This window comes from Rissa tridactyla, chromosome 3, assembly GCF_028500815.1.
Source record: "Rissa tridactyla isolate bRisTri1 chromosome 3, bRisTri1.patW.cur.20221130, whole genome shotgun sequence".
Classification (NCBI taxonomy): Eukaryota; Metazoa; Chordata; class Aves; order Charadriiformes; family Laridae; genus Rissa; species Rissa tridactyla.
In genome coordinates, this window is record NC_071468.1 from 122938055 (window position 1) to 122957585 (window position 19531).

A 19531-nucleotide genomic window follows, 5' to 3' on the forward strand; every position below is an offset into this window, starting at 1 on the left:
ACTACAAATTTACACTGATTTTTTTTCCCTGTGTTACATATTTCTCATCATCACTCAGTTCCTATGTACATTAGTTTTGTTTCAGTCATCTGACTTTATTTTTTCCCTGCAGATAAGATTTCAGGTACTATGAGGGGCACCAAAGTCCAAGATTTGTTTGTAGAACTTATCATCGTTCTCTAGCAGTTTAAGCGAACAAAATACTCAGCCTCTACCAAAAAGTCTTTTGGCTGAGGCCACTGAATTAGAAGCAACGGCACGTGACCGAAGATTGCGATGCTGAAAACAGGGCATGAAGAAGTTACACAACAGGGAGGACCTGGGGATTTGGCTCACGTGATGTCATCCTCAGATCCCGCTCAGGCAATGCTGAATGCTGATGTCCACATCTATTAAATCTGTTTACTAAACTGTCTCATTATCTATTTTGTGTCAGGATTTCTTTAGGGTGTGGTAGAATTGGACAGATGGGTTTCAAAACCTTCCTTCAGGCATGGAACAGTCAGGATTGGACAGATGGGCTCCAAGAAGTTACCTTTAGGCTTCGAACACATGGGAAGAGAAAGAGGAAGGGGGAAAAAAAAGCAAGCATAGAAGCCAGTATAAGATGTGGGAAACTTGCAGAGCCTCTACCCACCTATCATCTCACAGCTGAAAATAGAGCAGAGATACCTCTCCAGAAGATGCTGGACTACGATTCAACAGCTGCAAATACCTGTTTGGCTTTTAATATCATTACTACTCGCAGATGTGCTGGAGGGGTGTTTGTGCAGCAAAGAAGTGGCTCAATGTTTTTTAATAAGTGTTTTTAGCAATGAACACATGCTTTTTCTTAAAGCCAATATGGAACCATATTTAAACTACAAAAGTAAGAAATGATTGAGACTCTTATAAGTATATATATTAACCTCCCAGATTAGGCTTTCAAACCCCTTCTTCCAAATAAAAACACAAGGCAGCAAAATAACTCTTTTGGCCAGTACTGTATTAACTAAACAGTCCCTTGAGATTGACAACAAACAATTATTGGAGCAGACTTCCTCAGGAGGTGATTACACAAACAAATTCTCTTTTTAAAGTTCATGAAACCAATCTTGAGAAAGGTCAAGTGGTGATCAACAATGTGATCCCAGCATCCTAAGGATTCCTGTAAGTAAATACAATGCCTGGCTTTAGGAACCTTGATATTTAAAAGGAATTATGTGAGTAATTACTTCTGTGTGGAAAAACACCAATCCTATCCATTGCAAATAATGTGGAACAGCCCCAGTGACATTGGGGACTCTGAAACCACTAGAGGTAGGGGGAAGGTGGTACCTCACTGAAGTCCTGGTGCTCATCTGGGAAGAGGAATAAGAGGAAAAAATGTGCTGAATCCAGCTGTGCCAGTTTCATGCCCCTGCAGGATTTCCAGGCACTCTGGGGATTCTCCATGACTCTGTTTATGTTGGCTTTAAATACTTCTATGCTACCTAGAAAGTGCCTTGCTAATGCCCACAGACACCAGGCACTGCCTGAACTCTAAGGTAGATCCTGCCCTGAGGAATTACCACCTCATAAAACCCCACATGAAGTAGGGAGGATTTTGACACATATCAGTTAAAGTCTCAGCCACAATGAAATCAAGAGTTTTGCCACTGACTTGAGTGGGATGAGGGTAGCAGTGTTTGTAATATATTGCTATTAAATGAATGGGTAATTAGCTGCAGTGGATAATCATTGGGCTTAACATGGATACTGGGTGTCCACATTGCAGATACCCAGATAGCTATGTGGCATTACAATGGCCAGCATGTTTACAGTAACACTATACAGTCTTTTTTCCCACTTTCTCTGTCAAAAGCAGAAATAAACCCCAGGCATCCAGAAGACAGGCTGCTCGCTTACCCACTTTCAGCGTACCCCCCATCACCACGATACAGGCTGCACTCAGGACGTTGCTGGAGTTGCTGGGGAACTCGAGGGTCCCCAGGATGTAGAGACCTCGCAGAGGGGGAAGCGCCATGTCCACCAGGATGGTCCTGTCTGAGAAACAAAGCAGAGGGTTGTTCAGAGTGATAGCAGCCTACCAACTCTACATGCGAAAATATGTATAAAACTGGGAGGCATGGCTGACACACCGGAAGGCTGTGCTGCCATTCAGTGAGACCTGGACAGGTTGGAGAGTTGGGCGGAGAGAAACCTTATGAAATTCAATAAGGGCAAGTGTAGGGTGCTGCACCTGGGGAGGAATAACCCCATAACAGGCTGGGGGCTGACCTGCTGGAGAGCAGCTCTGTGGAAAGAGACCTGGGAGTCCTGGTGGACAACAGGATGACCATGAGCCAGCAATGTGCCCTTGTGGCCAAGAAGGCCAATGGCATCCTGGGGTGCCTCAAGAAGAGTGTGGCCAGCAGGCCGAGGGAGGTCATCCTCCCCCTCTACTCTGCCTTGGTGAGGCCTCACCAGGAGTACTGTGTCCAGTTCTGGGCTCCCCAGTTCAAGAAGGACAGGGAACTGCTGGAGAAGGTACAGAAAAGGGCTACAAAGACGATTAGAGGAGTGGAACATCTCTCTTATGAAGAAAGGCTGAGGGACTTGGGTCTTTTTAGTCTGGAAAAAAGACAGCTGAGGGGGGATCTTATCAACGCTGCCAAATCCTACACAGAGATTTGCTGTGATTTTTGTTGATCTGATATGCATTTATTGCAAGGCGCAGACATACAAAACATGAGAGATTACGGAGCAAAAATACTTTCCAATGGATTTTGACAGAGTGGTGAGAATGCTTGAAACATGAGACATGAAACTTGAACAGTTTTGCTGTGGAACATAGGAAGAACCATGAAGAGTCTTGGGAACTGGATCAGGTATTTCACAGTTTTGTTTCTGCCTATAGCCATTGGCAACTGCTTTCAATGAAGACACAAATGGTCATGCAATAAGTAGCACAGGGAGTGTCCCAAAAACAGGGGACAAAGAATTCTTAAACCTTTGTGCTAAATGGCTTGAGTCAGACAATTCTTCCAAATCATGTTTGCAGGAAATGTAATCAAAAACTACACAAAGTACTCTTGGGAGTGGACTGAAAAAAATATGAATAGACTTCCTTAATATTAGCATTTCATTAGCTTTTGACTCCTTGGTTTTGCAGTCCTGAAGTTTCACAGCTTCAAGGGAGAAAAAACGTCTACATACACGTTCCTACTCTATCCCTGTAACTCAATCTTCCCACTTCTTCCTTTCCCATTTTTTATTTTTTTTATTTCTTTTTATTTCTTTCTCTCTGGATGTCAGCAAGGGACACACCGAAAGCCCAGAACCTCTGTTCTCAAGGACCACACCAAGTACTGCAGCAACCCAAGGTTACTCTGAACACCCCATCTCAAAAGAAATTCTCTGCATCCTCAGGCTGAAGCGTCTTTCAAGCATGCAAAATTTTCACAGCATTCAGATGTAATAAGTCTCTACAGAGCAAGTGAAATCTTTTTTTCTTTTTTCCCCTAAATCTCATACTGTTAGTACTTGATACATTTTTACAGGCATGAAGAAACTCCTGTCTATAATCTCTTTACAGGACAGGTATAGTCCTATGCCCTGCAGAGCTGAGAAGTGAAGGCACAGTATGTGAGGATATGAAACAGAAAGAAGAGAATAAGGGGGAAGATGTTGTTGAAATGATATCTCTCAGACAGAAGGAGAATCTAGTTTGTGAAATCACAGCTCAAGAATGTGGCAAAAAGCTGCAGTTGACAAAGGCCATAAGTATATTCATCAAACACAGACCGAAACATTTTTACAAGGAAAAGAAGAAGTGCTCCTAGGCATACCATTTATATGTCAAGTTTCAGTCTAGAACAGATATTTTTGCTGAGTTGCACGTCTTTCTAAAAAAGGTTTTATAGAGAAAATGCTGACTGCTCTGTAACTGTAGCATCACGTATGTGAGCTTTGAAACACAAGAGTGAGAAATTCCCCCATTCAGAGATATTTCTGCAAACCTATAGTTTCCTCAGTTTAAAAGAATATCACTCTGGGGTGTGATGATTGGAGTGTGAAGTCCTCAGAGGGTGAAATGTTGCTCTATAGAAACAACAGAACGCTCCTTTGAGGAAAAAAAGTCCTTCCACACTTGAGGAGAAAAGCAAACAGATTCAAAGGAGACCTCTTTACACGGTTCTTACAGAATACACTCATTTATGTAGTAGAGGGAGATGATGACTAAGGGGTTAAAATCATAAACTTTAGGTCACTGAGCTCAAGGGATTTACCTTCAGAGAAAGACAAACTGCAGTTGTTTTTCTCCCATTAAAACATTCATATAATAACAAGCAACCACTTCCAGCAAACCATAGTTCGAGCCTGAAAACAGGGCTATGTTTCATTATACATATACTTTCCTCAGACAAAAGCTCACAGGTATGCCACAGTCTTAATGTTCAGATGTACAATGCTGAGAAGTCGCTAATGACTCCAGCAATGACACAAAATGCCTTTGATCAACCACATTGCTATATAAAACACCATAGCATGCCATTGAATGGAAATCAGGCACAACAGAAGAGCTATTATATGAGATACAGTGCTCCAGCATTCATCTCTTCAAACAGAAAAAGTTCAAAGAAAATCAAAATCAGAAAATGAATAACAGAGTGAATTCCACCACTGGAAAAAAAAAAAAAAAGGAGAAAAAAAAAAGAGAAAAGAGAGAAATTGCCAGAGGCTACATGATATCATATCAATACCCTTCAAAACAGCATTCCATCGCCCGGAATTATAACATGTTCTTCTTCCACCCAGAGCAGGCTGTGTCAGGATCGTGTCACACTGAAAGCCATAAACCAAAGCCCTGAAAATCTGCGGGCTTGAGAAGCTAATGCCACTGCTGGCCGCCAGAATGTCATGACTAAACTCACCAGACTTGTTTTACAAGGTGGTGTCGTTGCTGAAGCCTGACGAATATGACAGGTCCTTGTGGGATGGTTGTGGCTCTGGAAGACGAACCTCCAGAGATAAAAGCACAAGTTGTTGTGGCCTGAGCTAAATCTTTCCAGCTGGGGTTGGAAAACACATATCTACTAGGGACTCATAGCATTTTAACGTGAGGGATCCACCGCTGTTGCAAGGGAAATTCACCCTTGCACAAAGAAGTCTATGAACTCCTGAAGTCTCACTAACGCTTTCAAAACAGGGCCAAAAAATGGAATAACTTAGTACACAATGCGAATTTCCAAGCCCTCCTAAAAGCATGTTCTGAATGTGAAGCAAACACCAAGCAGTGGCACAAAATCCTGGGTTTTTTTTTAATATGAACACTTTGCTAATAGACTTTTCTAGCTTTTCTAGCTTTCCAGAGTTTTCTAGCTTTTCAGAGTTTCCTGAGTGCAGCCCTTGAGGCAGCCCTAGTGATGTAATTTTGCTTAATTTTTTAGCTCAGTTTAGGCAGTGCCCAAGCTCTTCGGTGAACTCTGGGAATCCACATTCATTCAGAGATTTCAACACAGCGTCAAGCTCAGACCAAAGTCCTCCCCTGCACTTCTTCACTCTAGAAATGAGCACTAAACATCTATTATTTGTTTTTATAAGACTCTAAAACTGTTCGTTGGGGGCTAAAAGGACTTACCCAGTAATGCACAGCATAAAGAAGCAGGCCCGTGGCTTGGCTTTCAATCTGAAAATCATTATGGATGGCTCCCAGAAGAGAATTATAAGCGACTAAAAGGCAGTGGAGAGCGAGACAGAGATGCAGAGATGCATCACAAAAACTTATTTTGGGGTGTACAGCAGCACAAAGTTTGGGTGGTTTGCAGAATGTTTGTTCTCGTGAGAACAGTCTCACTTTTCTTTAGCTACCTGGAGTCATTCTGAGTTTAGCAGGATGTGCACAAGCCAGTGCAAATGGGAAGGGAAACATCCATAAAATGCCACGATAAAACATAAATTTTGAAACCGTCAATTTTATTTCAGATTTTGGACCCAAGCAAGGGGTTGACTTTCTTGCAACTGGAAACTCACGTATACACTTGTGGCAGCAAAGCAAGGTATGACAAATGGACTGAAAATTCGTCTTGCCTAACTACATTAGGTGCCTTAATTTGAGCAGAACACCCAGGGCCCTTATTACACCAATGATGCCTAGGACTCCAATTTAAGACCCTGCACTCTGTTAACTCCCACTGCTAATAAGTGTTTCAACACCTCCAAGAGAGCAAGAATGAAGAGGGAGGGTAAAAAGAAAGTAGAGGGAGTACGATCAGAAAAGACAGGCATGCAATAGAGCAGTTCTCTCTCAAAATAGATTAGGTGATGGACAGTTTGTGTTCATGCTTGTGTTCATGTTCTTGCGCTAAAATTGAAGGATAGTTCCAGAAAAGCACTGGGCAGGAGAATAGTTTCTGCTCACCAACTAAATACACGTCTCGTCTCCAGTGATGGGAGCTAAGAGATCTTTATTGCTAAGAGATAGGAACAAGACAGTCACAGAGTATGGCTCTCTACCCGTCCAAGCAGGTAGTGCATTTTCACATAGCATTTGCCTCTTCCATTTTTCTTTCAACCATTAAGTATTTCGTTGTGGTTTTGCTGTTCAGTAAAGCTCCTCTGAAGAGCTCTGAGCAGCTGAACACGGTGATTCAGAACTGGGAACTCCCAGGGTCTCATCCTGCTCACGCAACAACTTGCATTCTGGTTTTGGGCAACCTTTATTGTCCTGGCCACTCAGTTCCTCAGAGAATATTCCTGTCCATGGTAAAACACAGATCATGGCTAATAGCTCAACCCTTATCCTGTTGCCTCCCAACCCGTAGGCACCAGTATGCTAGAGAGAAACCCTATACCACATTCTTCAGCACAGTGCAGACATTCCCTGGTTAAACTGACCAAACCATCACTGCTTTAAATTTGGGAGATGTTAGTTCTGACCCCAAAGGCTATGCGGTCATGCTGCACAGCGCCAGGCCTGAGCTAATGAGCTTTGCCTCTCCGGAGAGCTAATTAGTTCTGGTATACCAGCATGCTGATGCAGCGGTATTGTTTCCAGTCCCAGAACTAGATCAGTTGGGCTGGGTTGGGGGCAGCAACGTGCAATGCTTCAGGCATAGCTTAGTCATGAAGGGCCTTGTGCTATGTGACAAAGGCCATGGTCAATATCTCACATTGCAGCTAAAATAAATTATTTAATCAAGAGGATTACACTCACCTTTGCAGGGAGCACAGAGGAGTTGTATGCATAGGTGAGTTTGCAATGCACCAAAGGACCATCACAGCCCTCATCATCCAGTTTCCACTCTTTCATCTAAATAACAAAAGTCCAAATCCTTAGCCAAGTGTGTTATTTAAAAAAATACATATATTTCTTATTTTCTGCTTCTGTGTAGATTGTAAGATTCTGAGCATACTCCACATAATTAACACACTGTCAGTGCATGGGCCCTAGCTACCAGCGGCACCCTTGTGCCTCTTCATATCTGCATCTGACGTATCGTTTTGAAGACTGAAACGATTTGGTCTTTTGACAACCACAGTCTGATATTGGTGAAATGGTTATAATGTGATACACAAGAAATTGAAACAGATGATCTGGTGTTGTCTCTGGCCTGGTTCTCAAAGAGCTATGAAGGACAAAATACAAAATGGCATAAAAAATCCAGCAATAGCAAAATGATATGAAAGAGAGCAAAGCACATGAGAAATGCCCCAGTGTTTAATGCCTGAATAAGGAGTCAGATCACAGAATCACAGAATGGTTGGAAAGGATCCTTAAGATCACCGAGTCCAACCAAACAACCTACAATCTCTGCCACTAGAGCATGCCCTGAAGTGCCACATCTAGACGTTTCTTAAATACCTCTAGGGATGGTCACTCAACCACCTCCCTGGGCAGGCTGTGCCAGTGCCTGACCACTCTTTCAGTAAAGGAATTCTTCCTCATATCTAATCTAAACCTCCCCTGCTGCAGCTTCAGACCTTTTCCTCTGGTCCTGTCATTATTCACCTGGGAGAAGAGGCCAACACCCACCTCTCTCCACCCTCCTTTCAGGGAGTTGTAGAGGGCAATGAGGCCTCCCCTCAGCCTCCTCTTCTCCAAGCTAAACATGCCCAGCTCCCTCAGCCTCTCCTCATATGACCTGGTCTCCAGACCCCTCACCAGCCTGGTAGCTCTCCTCTGGACACGCTCCAGAACTTCACTGTCCCTCTTGTACAGAGGGGCCCAGACCTGAACACAGTACTTGAGGTGAGGCCTCACCAGTGCCGAGTACAGAGGCACCATCACACACAATAGGGATTCCTGCTGGCCATGCTATTCCTGATACAAGCCAGAATGCTGTTGGCCTTCTTGGCCACCTGGGCACACTGCTGGCTCATGTTAAGCTGGCCGTCCACCAGCACCCCCAGGTCCTTAATGGATATAATGGAGGTGAGAGTGCAGTAGGAACCAGGGAACACAGGCTAGAAAGGACACTTGTTTCTGAATGGTTAGCAGACACATGTTCAACATGAAATACCAGTGGCACGGCTCGAGTAATTTGTTGGAAGGGGAAAGCAAGTCCATTGTTCTGGGTGCTGCACGTGGACTTTGGAGACTGGAGCTCAATCTCTTGTTATGGTACTGCTTCCCACTGCCAAGATATTTACATGGATGTTAGTGGTACTTACACTGTCAAGGGAAATAGATGTAAACCTTCACATCATAGTTCAGACAACATGCATTAAGTGCAAGTTAGGTTCATATCTCAGGTGATCCTGAATGTTGTCTGGAGAAAAGAAGTTCAGGTCTCAATTTATGGCACCTGAGCTGAGCTATCTGAAGGGAGTTAGGTGTGCAAGCTCCCACTGTAGTAAATTCATTTAGGCCTTTAGTACAATCTGAAATGCCCTTGGATATTTGAGACCTCACACCGGACTGGCAAATATAACATAAGGGATACCTGTGACCATCTAGGTTTCACCTGGCTAGGCAGGATGCTCCTGGAGTGCTTCAAACAACACTAGATATCTTTATATAAGCAAGTGACTTAAGCCCTGGAGCTCTACATAATACCAACAGTGAAGAACAACTCAATTCACATCAGATACGCACATTTGGTCAGCTTAGTAACTCTTCCAGCTCTGCTAACTGTAATGACGAGGAACAGGTTAAGATGTCTAAACATATGTGATTACTATTACCTTAGATGCACAGAGGACACAGGACCTACAGGAGATAAGCAAATGTCTGGAGGGACATTTCTGTACCTTCTTTGGCTTCTGAACTTACAAACTTTTAAACACATTTATGCATTATAGCTAGTGAGATGGCAGAACTGAAAAAAAACCCACATTGTGCCTGTTTGATAGGAAATAGGGACCTTATCAGAAAATGGAAATTATATACTCTTAACTTTAATCTAAGTTCAACCCAAAAAGTGAAGCAAAATATTACTTCATACTACATGGGTTTTGTTAACATTAGTCAGAAAACAGAAGATTAAAGTGAATATTCACTGAAAATGGAACATAATTCTTAATGTAACCTGAAATTTTATATATATATATACACATATATATCTATATATTTAACTTTTAATAACACAGGATAGAGAAATCTTAACCATGACTGAGGCTCCATGGCCAAACGCCAACACAAAGCAACAGAAACTTCCTTCCACAAAGACTTCATAAAGCAAAACCAGGTGGAAGAGTAAGAGGCATGGAACAGTGTTATCCCCACATCCAGAAGTTGAGCTGTGGTAACCAAAGAGACTTATCTGAAGAGGATTCAGCACCAGGTCCCAGATTATATCAAATACATACTGCAGAGTATTCATGAGGTCATACAATAATTATGTCTGGAAGGGACCTCAGGAGATCATCTAGTCCAACTTCCTGATCAGAACTGGGTCAGCTATTAGGTAAAAAGGTTATCACAAGTTTTTTTCTCCAGATTTAATTGCAAGTTGACTAATATTTTTACTGGAATTCAGAAGGTTGTTCATGCAATAATGTTGTAAACTGAGCTGGGATTTAAATATAACTCTAGTCTGAGGTTGCAATACAGACATAGGCTAAAACTTCTAGGGGGGATCCATGGCAAATGAAGGGAATGGAGTAGAATAGAATAGAATAGAATAGAATAGAATAGAATAGAATAGAATAGAATAGTTTGAGTGGGAAAGGACCTTTAAAGGTCATCTAGTCCAGCCACCTGCCATGGACAGGAACATCTTCAACTAGATCAGTTTGCTCAGAGCCCCGTACAACCTCACCTGAAATGTTTCCAGGGATGGGGCAATGACCACCTCTCTGCGCACCTGGGCCAGGGTTTCACCACCCTCAGTGTAAAATATTTCTTCCTCATGTCTAGTCTAAATCTTTCCTCTTTTAGTTTAAAGCCGTTACCCCTCGTCCGATCACAACAGGCCCTGCTAAAAAGTTTATCCCCATCTTTCCTGCAGGCCCCGTTTAAGTACTGAAAGATCACAATGAGAACAGGCTATTTCAGTTGGAAAGGACCCACAAATGGATTGAGAGATTATCACTGAAAATGGGAATCACAACAGAAAAATAAAATGGAAGGTGGTATAATGGTGGAAAAGTAAAACATGATCCCTGCACAAAACACAGAGATGGGTTACGAGATGAGCTCTCTGTGAGCTGTGATTTTGGGTCTTCCAAATTCTCTGCTCTGGAAATAAAGTCCCTGAATATAATTAAGCTCGAATATTAGTATGGGTTAATATGTGTGTGTGTGTTTGTGTGCATGTGTAAATGGAAAAAAATGATCATTTTGTTCCAAAAAAATCACACTTTTGTACTATAACTAAGATTTTAATGTGACAAGGAACAAATGTGGTGTCCTGCACACACTAGAATGGACACTAGCGCCAAGGAACCTGTGTTGCAACACAAATACATATTGTAATGCAGACAGACTCCAGCACCCCTACAGAAATTAAACACCTTTCCTTCCTTTTCCTTACTAGGTAAGATGATGACGTCTTCCCCAGGGCCTGGGATGCTGTGGCTGGATCCACCCCAGCCTTTTTCCACACCATTCCATGTCTCTGGGTGCGACCATTTCAAGACAGCATCAGAAGGAACTACGAAACAGGACATACAAAGGCAGAATTATCATTTTCAGTAGCTGGGAGAATTACCATTTCTTTGATAGTCAAGCATCTGTGGCATTAACATCCTCCTTTTGTCACTGATGAAGCAACATCAACTGCTCTTTGTTATCTTCCATGCTATAAGGAGGTTGCCCAATGGGAAAAAGAGATCTCTCCCAGGACTATGTTTTCAAAGTTAAAGGGCAGGGAGATAACTGAAAAAACAGATTCAAATTCTTTAGGATCCATCAAAAGCAAAGCAAATCTTGAGGTTTGTCATGCTTAGCTTATGTTACGCCTTGTGAATATGCTTCACAAGCAACTACTTCATTATTTTTATTTACACCACACAAAGCTTTGAGCACTTTGAATACAAAATTAAGAAGAACAAATGAAAATACAAGCCAGTCACCTGTGCTTGGTGGCAAAATCAGATGATCAAAATGGTAACTAACCCTACCAGGAAGTGCCAGCTCTTCTCATGCAGTTTTTCTCCCGCAGTGCTCTGGGAAGCAGCCCAAATTCCAAAGGTATGGGAATTTCCATACTTTCCCAAAAGTATGAAAGATTTTTAAAAAGAAGTGATCAACTCTCACAAGCCTCCTGATGGCCCTCAGAAAAGCAGGAGACATCCCATTGCAAGGGGTAATTAAGACCTGCCTTGGAAAAGCAGCTTGATTGAGATATGCGGCCGCTCCTGCTCACTCCCCAAAGATTTATTTTTCAGCTCAATCCAAAAGGAAACTTTTGAGCCTTAGGAAAATACCAGGAGGAATTAAATTCACAAAATGTAGGTGCTTAACTTGCGCTTGTATTTTAGACAGCTAATGAGCCAGTCTTCATAAATTAATTGCCTAAATTTGCTCTGCCACCAAGAGAGGCAGGAAAGTGTCTGGGGGAAATCCAGTCCACTAAGCTTTGTAAGCCCTGAACTAATGCAGGCAGGGCCTCCCTCTGGAGGCCTCTACGAGCACCTACCTCTGTCCTACCACTCTAAAGGAAATTCTGGCATTTATTTTCTTTAGGAGGGCTTCATTAGGTATTGAAAACAAGGGCAAGCTCATGCCTAAGTTTGGGGGGCTAGACCCTGCCTCAGAAACACTGTGGAGTAGAAAAACCCTCCGTTACCAGCACAGGGAAATGCAGAGAAATGAAACCCAGGTGGAGTTCCTTAAGTCTGGGTCTGTCTTTACATTACTTGTTTATTCAGGGGGAATCACTCTGCAAAAAGGTCTCTAAACCCTATTGCCACATAAATGATTATTGTTGTTAACACGCAGCAAGGCAGCTATGTAACTAAGACCAAATTTTGGATGTCTGCCTTGTCTCTGATATATTTTTCTGTCTGATTTGATATGTAACTGTGCAGTAATATCACACTATTACACTAAGATCACTGTGGAGCACTAAAATACACTGTAGTCTTACATTCCCCGTGACCTTTCTGATCTGCTATGGTATTTCTTAACAAAAGTTTATAGTGTTCTGTGCTGTGGAATCACACATTTATCATGAGCAATGGTAGATATGGCTCAATGAAACGCTTAAATGAATGCCAAGAACGCCTGTTGGGTTGATAGATGTAAAAAATATTGAAGTGAAAAATAGCAATCTGTTTCTGAAAAAGTAGTAAAAAAGAAAAGGTGTGACGCACCTGGGGTAGGTAAAGCCACTCTTTCCTTCTCTCTCAGAGTGACCTGAATTAAGTCAGATCCTGCAACTGAACAGAGAGAGTTACAGGGAGTTATAGCAAGACCTTTCAAATTAACTACAACAACAAAAAAATCGTAGTCAATCAATTGCTATATGTGATTTTCTGACAACATTTTACATTTCTAACAAAAAAAAAAAAGAGCAACTATACATAACTTTCTAAACATTTTTGTCTTTTTCGTACTTTGAGAACGGATTAAACAAACACATTTTAATTTACAGATGTGGAGGGTCTCAAGATAACTCATTAGAAACAGCTAAAAGAAAACATTCCACAATCAGAAATTCTAGGCTGGAAGATGAATCTAATTTATCCCACTATAAATCCACAGCAGTTCCACTAACACAAGCGATATTACACCATTGAATGCATAATGTATTAACTGGCTCAAACAGCAAATTAAAGCTTTTGTTTTGCAGTTTGGTTTTGATTTTTTTCTCCCCCTTGAATCTGGTATCTCAAAGAGGTGCTTTAATTAGTCAGACTTTATAGACTGAAGACAGGGACCCTGTGTTCTCTGCTGTGAAAAGAGGTCAGAAGCAATTATCACAGTTGTAACCTTTGTGCCAGTATATTGTCAGCAGGAGAAGGGCCAGGATAATGCAAATCAAACTAAGAGGAGCAGGAGAAAATGCTTCAGACCCAGCTAAAAGACTACCTTCTCTTCATCTCCAGTGGCATATAAAGGCACTTCCTTTCAGTCACTAGACTGGAACAACCCTAGGTTAAAATAGAAACACTCTGACAAACATAAATCTCCTGTCCACTGCCCAACAACCCCTTATGTTTACCCTAAAATGTCATCGGAAGATTTTTTTGGTGGTAGGAGAATTGTATAAATGAAGCCATTGTCAGAACTTTCCTCAGTTCCAGAACATGCCGAGAACTTTCCTACGTGTGTATCAAGCCACCGATGGGATTTCATGCCATATTGTAATTTACTTATTTTATCTTTAAACAAGTCTCTGTACTTTTAAATTGTGAGAACCGTCTTTCCTACCTCCCTCCTTTTCTCCCAGTGCAACAGAGCAAATTTAAAATAACTGAGGTTCATTAATTTTAAGTGTTCAATAAATTAGTATGAATAATCAAAAAACTTGATTCTTTCTGATAATTACTATTTGATGTCAGTTGAAAGCACTCGATTGAGTTACTAGCATATGCTCCTATGCCAAATGAGGCTTCCATAATTAAATAGAAACTGATTCCATGAGGTTTTTCTTATATCTGATTAATTAGTAATCAGGTGCCTCAGCCCTGTTCTTCAGTGACACCTTGTCTCCCAACGGTAGCTGTGATCTCATCCATATATCAGTCAAACCGATCTGCCCCAAATCATCACATAGAGCTCAAACTGAACAGCATTGTGCCTTTGGGAGGCCACAGGTGAGCCTTTGAGGAGAAAGAATGACCTGAAGCTGCCAATTTGAAGTCTTTGACACAGAGTTCATGTGGCTTTTAGACAATACTCTTCTATGGACACTTTCATGTTTATGGTGGCCTTCCTTCTCCTCTCATAACAGGGCAAATCAGAGTCAAAGGTGCTACATCAGTCTTAAGAAAAATGGGAGAACCAAGCCCTGACAGTACCCGTTTTTCAATAAATATATATTGTCAGATTTGTTGGGTTTTAGCTTAATTTTGCAGGCACTACTGTGCAATTGTTTAATTAAGGGTGTTTGTATTGTTCAGAGAAAAGCTGTTCTAATTAAATCCTGAGGGAACATAAAACTTGATCAATATGCTATATAGACCTCATAAAGGGGTTTAGCCCCCTTACACAGTGAAGAAAGGAACCATTAACACTTAGTACAGTCATGTCCTGATTCAGGGCAAGGATAAAGTTTCTCAGATTTGAATTGACATCCAGCCACAGAGCATGACAATCCAACCCATTGTAAGTCATTTATACCTTCCACACGAATGCAGGAATCGGGGGCTGAATTCTCCATAGCCTTGCAACTTGCACATTTATTTATGTCAATGGGGTGTAAAGTGCAACAGTCATGAATCAATAGTATTTTGTTGCCATTTCCCACAAATATGCCTAAAACCCTGATCAAGACAGGAAAGATATGGGCCTTGGGAATAATCAAGACTACAGTGACGTAGTCCTTCTGGTTGTTTGGTTTTGCTGCAGAGTAAGTTATCATTGTTTCTGTACAGGACAGGAAGAGATATAGGCAATACAGACGAAGGACGTCATTACTAAACATTGAATTAAGGTGACTCTTCCCTAAATGTAGTTATAAGGCTCCAGGGTTTAGTTGTATAAAACCTTTATAAGGCTCATCAATTTTCTGTCTTATTACAGCTCTTCCTGGATGTTTGGGCTGTGAATCATAAATATAGGCCTTCATGACAATACTCTTGGTAACTTTCTTCTGGTTCAGGGCTCCTTGAGTGAACATGAAGGAGGAGCAACTTAGTCTTTTATCAGCTTTGCAGTGACAGGGAATTTTGCCTGTGGATATTAGGAAGGGCTGAAACTAGGATAAATGGCTCCAATAGCCTGACTTACAAATAACAAGAAACTCCATGCTATTTAACATCAATTGGGCTAACATACATCACAGGAAAATCAAAACTTTTAGACAGCGCAATCAACAAGACGGTGAGACACACCTCTAGAAACTGGATAACCTGGGATAGAATATTTTCTCATCCTCTACCAGGATCTGTTACAGAAGGCACCCAGAAATATGATATCATGGAGATATGGCAGTGAGGAAATGTAAAATAACAAATAAAAAAAAAATTGGGGCTAATGGACACAGATTATTGCTTACAGCAGATTAACATTTGCAGAGAGAGAGGTGAAGGCATGAAAATCCTCCTGCAGAGATCACATAGTCAAAAGACCATCTCTGACAGGATTTTAAGGGCATTTCATCATCTTATTTCTGTAACTGCTACATTTTCTGGCCTCTCTGCTGCCGTGCCAGAAGGACAGGAGCTCATCTGCCAGGAAAAGGTTAATTTTTCTTTTTGTGGCCATCACAAAGGGCACCTCTCTGCTAAGAACCGACATTTCGTTGCATGGAGGCCACTGAGCAGTCCACATCTGGTCAACTGACCTTCTGCAAAAACTGATAGAGGGTCATTTTTATCTAGATGGAAGAAAACGCATGCCTGTACAACCAGTCCTCTGCAACAAATTAACTCCATTCTTTCGGTCTTTCACCTAGGATTCTCCTTTACCCCTAAGCAATAAGGCTGCAGAAAATATCTTTGTCTATTTATTTTCTATATTTTAAAATTAGAAACAAACATTCTCAAGAGCCTTTTTTTTTCTCCTATGCAAAGCAATTAGAGAAACCCACAGAGTGTAATGGAAGTGAGATCATTTCTTAGGGATTTAGAAAAGACAATAAGTGTAATCAAATTATTTTTTTGAAGAACTATGGAAACTGTAAACCTGCTTCTGACACAGCAGTAATATGAGGTTGAGCCTCAGGCCGTCCTAACAACTCACACATGAGTAGCTTGAGCAAAGTCAGCAGGATGACCCATCTCCACAAAAGTTGTGTCTACTGAAAAATGTATTTGGGGTAAGTAAAAGGTTTGATAATCCTTTCAGTGATGTTTTCAATAATGTTTGTGTCCAGCACTTCAATTTTAGAAAAAAGCCAAGAGAAGTCTGGAGATGAAGCAAGCCAACGCTTTGTTTCATTCCAAAAGAAAATGGTTTAAACGTTTCAAAAGTGAACAAAAAAGAAACAACATCTCTCTAGTTTTTAGCCCATTCCAGTATTGCCCAGAGACCTTAACCAAGGAGCAGTGCCACGCTGTGGCACCATATGCTCATATTTGTAACAGACTTAAAAAGCTCATAATGTTATTATCGTAATTTACAGAGGATATTTCTCCTAAAAATATCCCAGATGTCGCAGTGTGACGTTTCTTTCCACTTCCCTTCTTAAGATAAGCTTTTTTTGATTCAGTGTGGTCACGTCATGTTAAGACCAGATTCCTGAAACATGGTTGAGCCCCAACCCACCAGTGTTTCAGGGACCCACACAGCAATTTCAAAAATCGGTGACCTCTGAGGAACCCTTCTCTCAAGATGTGGGGTTAGCCAGAGAAAATCAGGATGATGCTACTAAGACCGAATAATGTCAAAACAAAGCTGCTGATGTAGAAATGACTGGCACTGGATGCTTGAAGCTTCCTTATCTCCCCTTCACCCAACATCCAGCCAGGACATAGGGTTATCTGTCCTTCAATACCGATTCCTTTAAAATGGTCTGAAAAGATTATTTTCAAAGGGACTTATGGGTTACTTAACTGGGTTTCATGTAGGTAGATAGCAGCAAGTACCTTTGTTAACAGGATCATTGCGTAGGCAGCCCACATAGCAGAAGCATTCTTTATTACAATTATTTCTCTCCATTCAGCATCCCCTGCATTGTCCCATGCCCAAGCCTAATTTACAAAACTGCTAGCATGCAAAGCATCAGGGCAACTTAACTCCTTTAATCCCCTCCATACGGTATATTTTCTTGCCTTTGTGTTAGACAGGCCTTTTTTCTCCCCCAAAGATAAACAAACACTTGCATGACGCCAGGCATTTTTGGATGGAAGGGGGCATGGAGAAAGCCTGAGCCTGATGCAAACTGCTGGCCAAGGTGGCTTCATTCAGCTGCCCTCTTCTTTTGAATAACAATATCTTCTCAGTCGTGGGGTTTTCCCTCCCCTTCTCCCTGCTTTCCCCGCTATGCAGGCCCGAGCAAAAGGCTGTGTGAATTCAGGAGCCTGCTTGTGAATGAGCTGGCATCTGATACGTATTTACCGACGTTAATTTTGGATGTAATGCACCCCTGCCACTTCCCCACCGTTTGCCCTAAAAGGCTTTCTGATGGGCACAAAAGCAGAGGGTCAAAAGTAAGTTGACCCCTGCCAGAATGTACAATTATTGGAAAGAGGCGGTACACCAGCAGCTGTCGAAACCCCACCGGCGCGGCAAAGTGCTTCCAAAAGTCGGAGGATGACTAATACGCTCGAGCTCTCCCCTCCGCCCTGCAAGAGCTGGCGACTTTCTGCAGGAAGAATTATGGCCCTCCCGAGCAGCTGCAATAATTGTCTTCCCATTGTCCCCCAGCCCTCCCTCCGCCACCCCCTACAAGTGCCCATTGTCAGCACGGAGTCAAGTGATTATATGCTTGGGCTGATGCTGTTTGCGCCCAGCTGCCCGACTGCTGACACACGAGCACCGAGAGAGGGGGACCCGCGTCTGCGAGACGGGACTCCGACATACCAGACCTTTTACATAAGTCAAACAGGAACAAATGACTCTTTATCAGCCCCTTCTCCCTTTGAAGTGGCGGCTGCTTATAGGCCCTTACAGCTTTTCCTCCTTAGCCCGAGCAAACATCCTCCTTTTGATATGTTACATGCTCATTATCTCTGCCCCATTTAATGATTTTTGATTGAAGGGTGGCAGCGCAGTTGCCAAAAGGGTAGTTAAAGAGGCTCCACGCAGTCAGGACGACAAGAAAGGCTTTCCTTGTGCAGCAGCCTAAATTTGGAGTTTCTTAACAGTGTGTTCTTGTTCTTAGCAGCAGATAAGGGCTGAGCGTGAAATTCTTAATTAAGCAGTAAATAGAGAGTGGGGTGTCAGCAGATGCAGCCTGTAGCCATGGAGACCAAGTCAGATGAAGGAGGAAGCTGAGACTCAACGCCGGCCCCGGGCTCAGGCATGACTGACAGCTGAAGAATCCGACAAAGCTTGTAAATGGGATTAATTAGTTGGCTAATTATTTCATATAGTTAAATGTAAATAAACAATAAGTAAATAAAAAAAAAAACAGCTTGCAGACTTAGGCAGGAACGCTTTCTGAAGGCCAGACCTTCAAGAGTTGTCCTCTCCGGATTGGTACGTGGACTGGTGGGTTTTTAGGGCCAGAAGGGACTATTGTGGCAGCCTTCTCTGACCTCCTACAGAGCGTGAATCTCGCCTCATGAGGTTTCTAATAGCTTCTCATAGAGCTGGAGCATATTTCTCTGAAAAGACGGCCAAGCATCATCTAAGGACTCTGAGTGATGGAAAGTCCACCCCATGCCATGAGTCTGCTCTGATGGCTAATTATCCTCACCCTCTCAGCCTGCACAGCAGAGATTAGGGGAGAAATTAAATGGCACACCAGGGCTAGGAATCTGCTTGCTTTGTTTCAGACTTTTACCCTACCAACAGCATTAGATATTAGGTACCTGACACTGAATTATTGATCTCGCTGCTATAAAAGTCCTTGCTGAAAATGTTCACAGCATGAATTATACATGTTAGGTGTTTTCATAAATTTCCCCTCATGTACTCTGGATGATTATTTCTCTCTGTATTAAAATGAGAAACAACAATGAGCTCTTCATATAATAAAAATGAGGATGAAAGGAAGACAAGAGAAGGACAAGAAAGTATCTATGATGCAAGAGTGAGATAGGCCAGCCAGATCACTTGGTCCCAGCCTTCCCAAGACTGTCGTCTCCTCTATTTTCAATAACAGTAAACGGCCAAGATATAGGTGTCATCTTCTGAGATTTCCCATGCTGTCCTATTTATGAAAGTGCAATTCAGGATGTGCGAATTGAAAATCAGTTGACTTTTATATTTGAAAGAACAAATTTACACTGTTAGTAAACTGAAATAATAAAAACATATTTCTTCTTTCAGTAGATACCTGGCATAATCTTGGGTAAGGCTTAGACTCAACCAGCCAATCTATAACTATACTATATCTAAAAAGAGCCAGGA

General features: G+C 42.0%; 1 protein-coding gene across 12 annotated transcripts in view; it reads right to left on the reverse strand.

Moving 5' to 3' along the window:
- The window catches only part of PKHD1 (PKHD1 ciliary IPT domain containing fibrocystin/polyductin), a 278406-nt gene that overhangs the window by 102811 nt on the left and 156064 nt on the right, over positions 1-19531 (reverse strand). For all 12 annotated transcript variants that reach the window (XR_008465473.1, XR_008465472.1, XM_054195531.1 and 9 more), the window contains 3 exons: positions 12721-12786; positions 10938-11057; positions 1888-2025 (listed from right to left, as the gene is read on the reverse strand). Coding sequence is in view for 10 of the 12 variants with exons in the window: in XM_054195531.1 (XP_054051506.1) it covers positions 1888-2025; positions 10938-11057; positions 12721-12786 (324 nt within the window). In the remaining 2 variants the exon portion in view is untranslated. The remainder of the gene's footprint in view (positions 1-1887; positions 2026-10937; positions 11058-12720; positions 12787-19531) is intronic.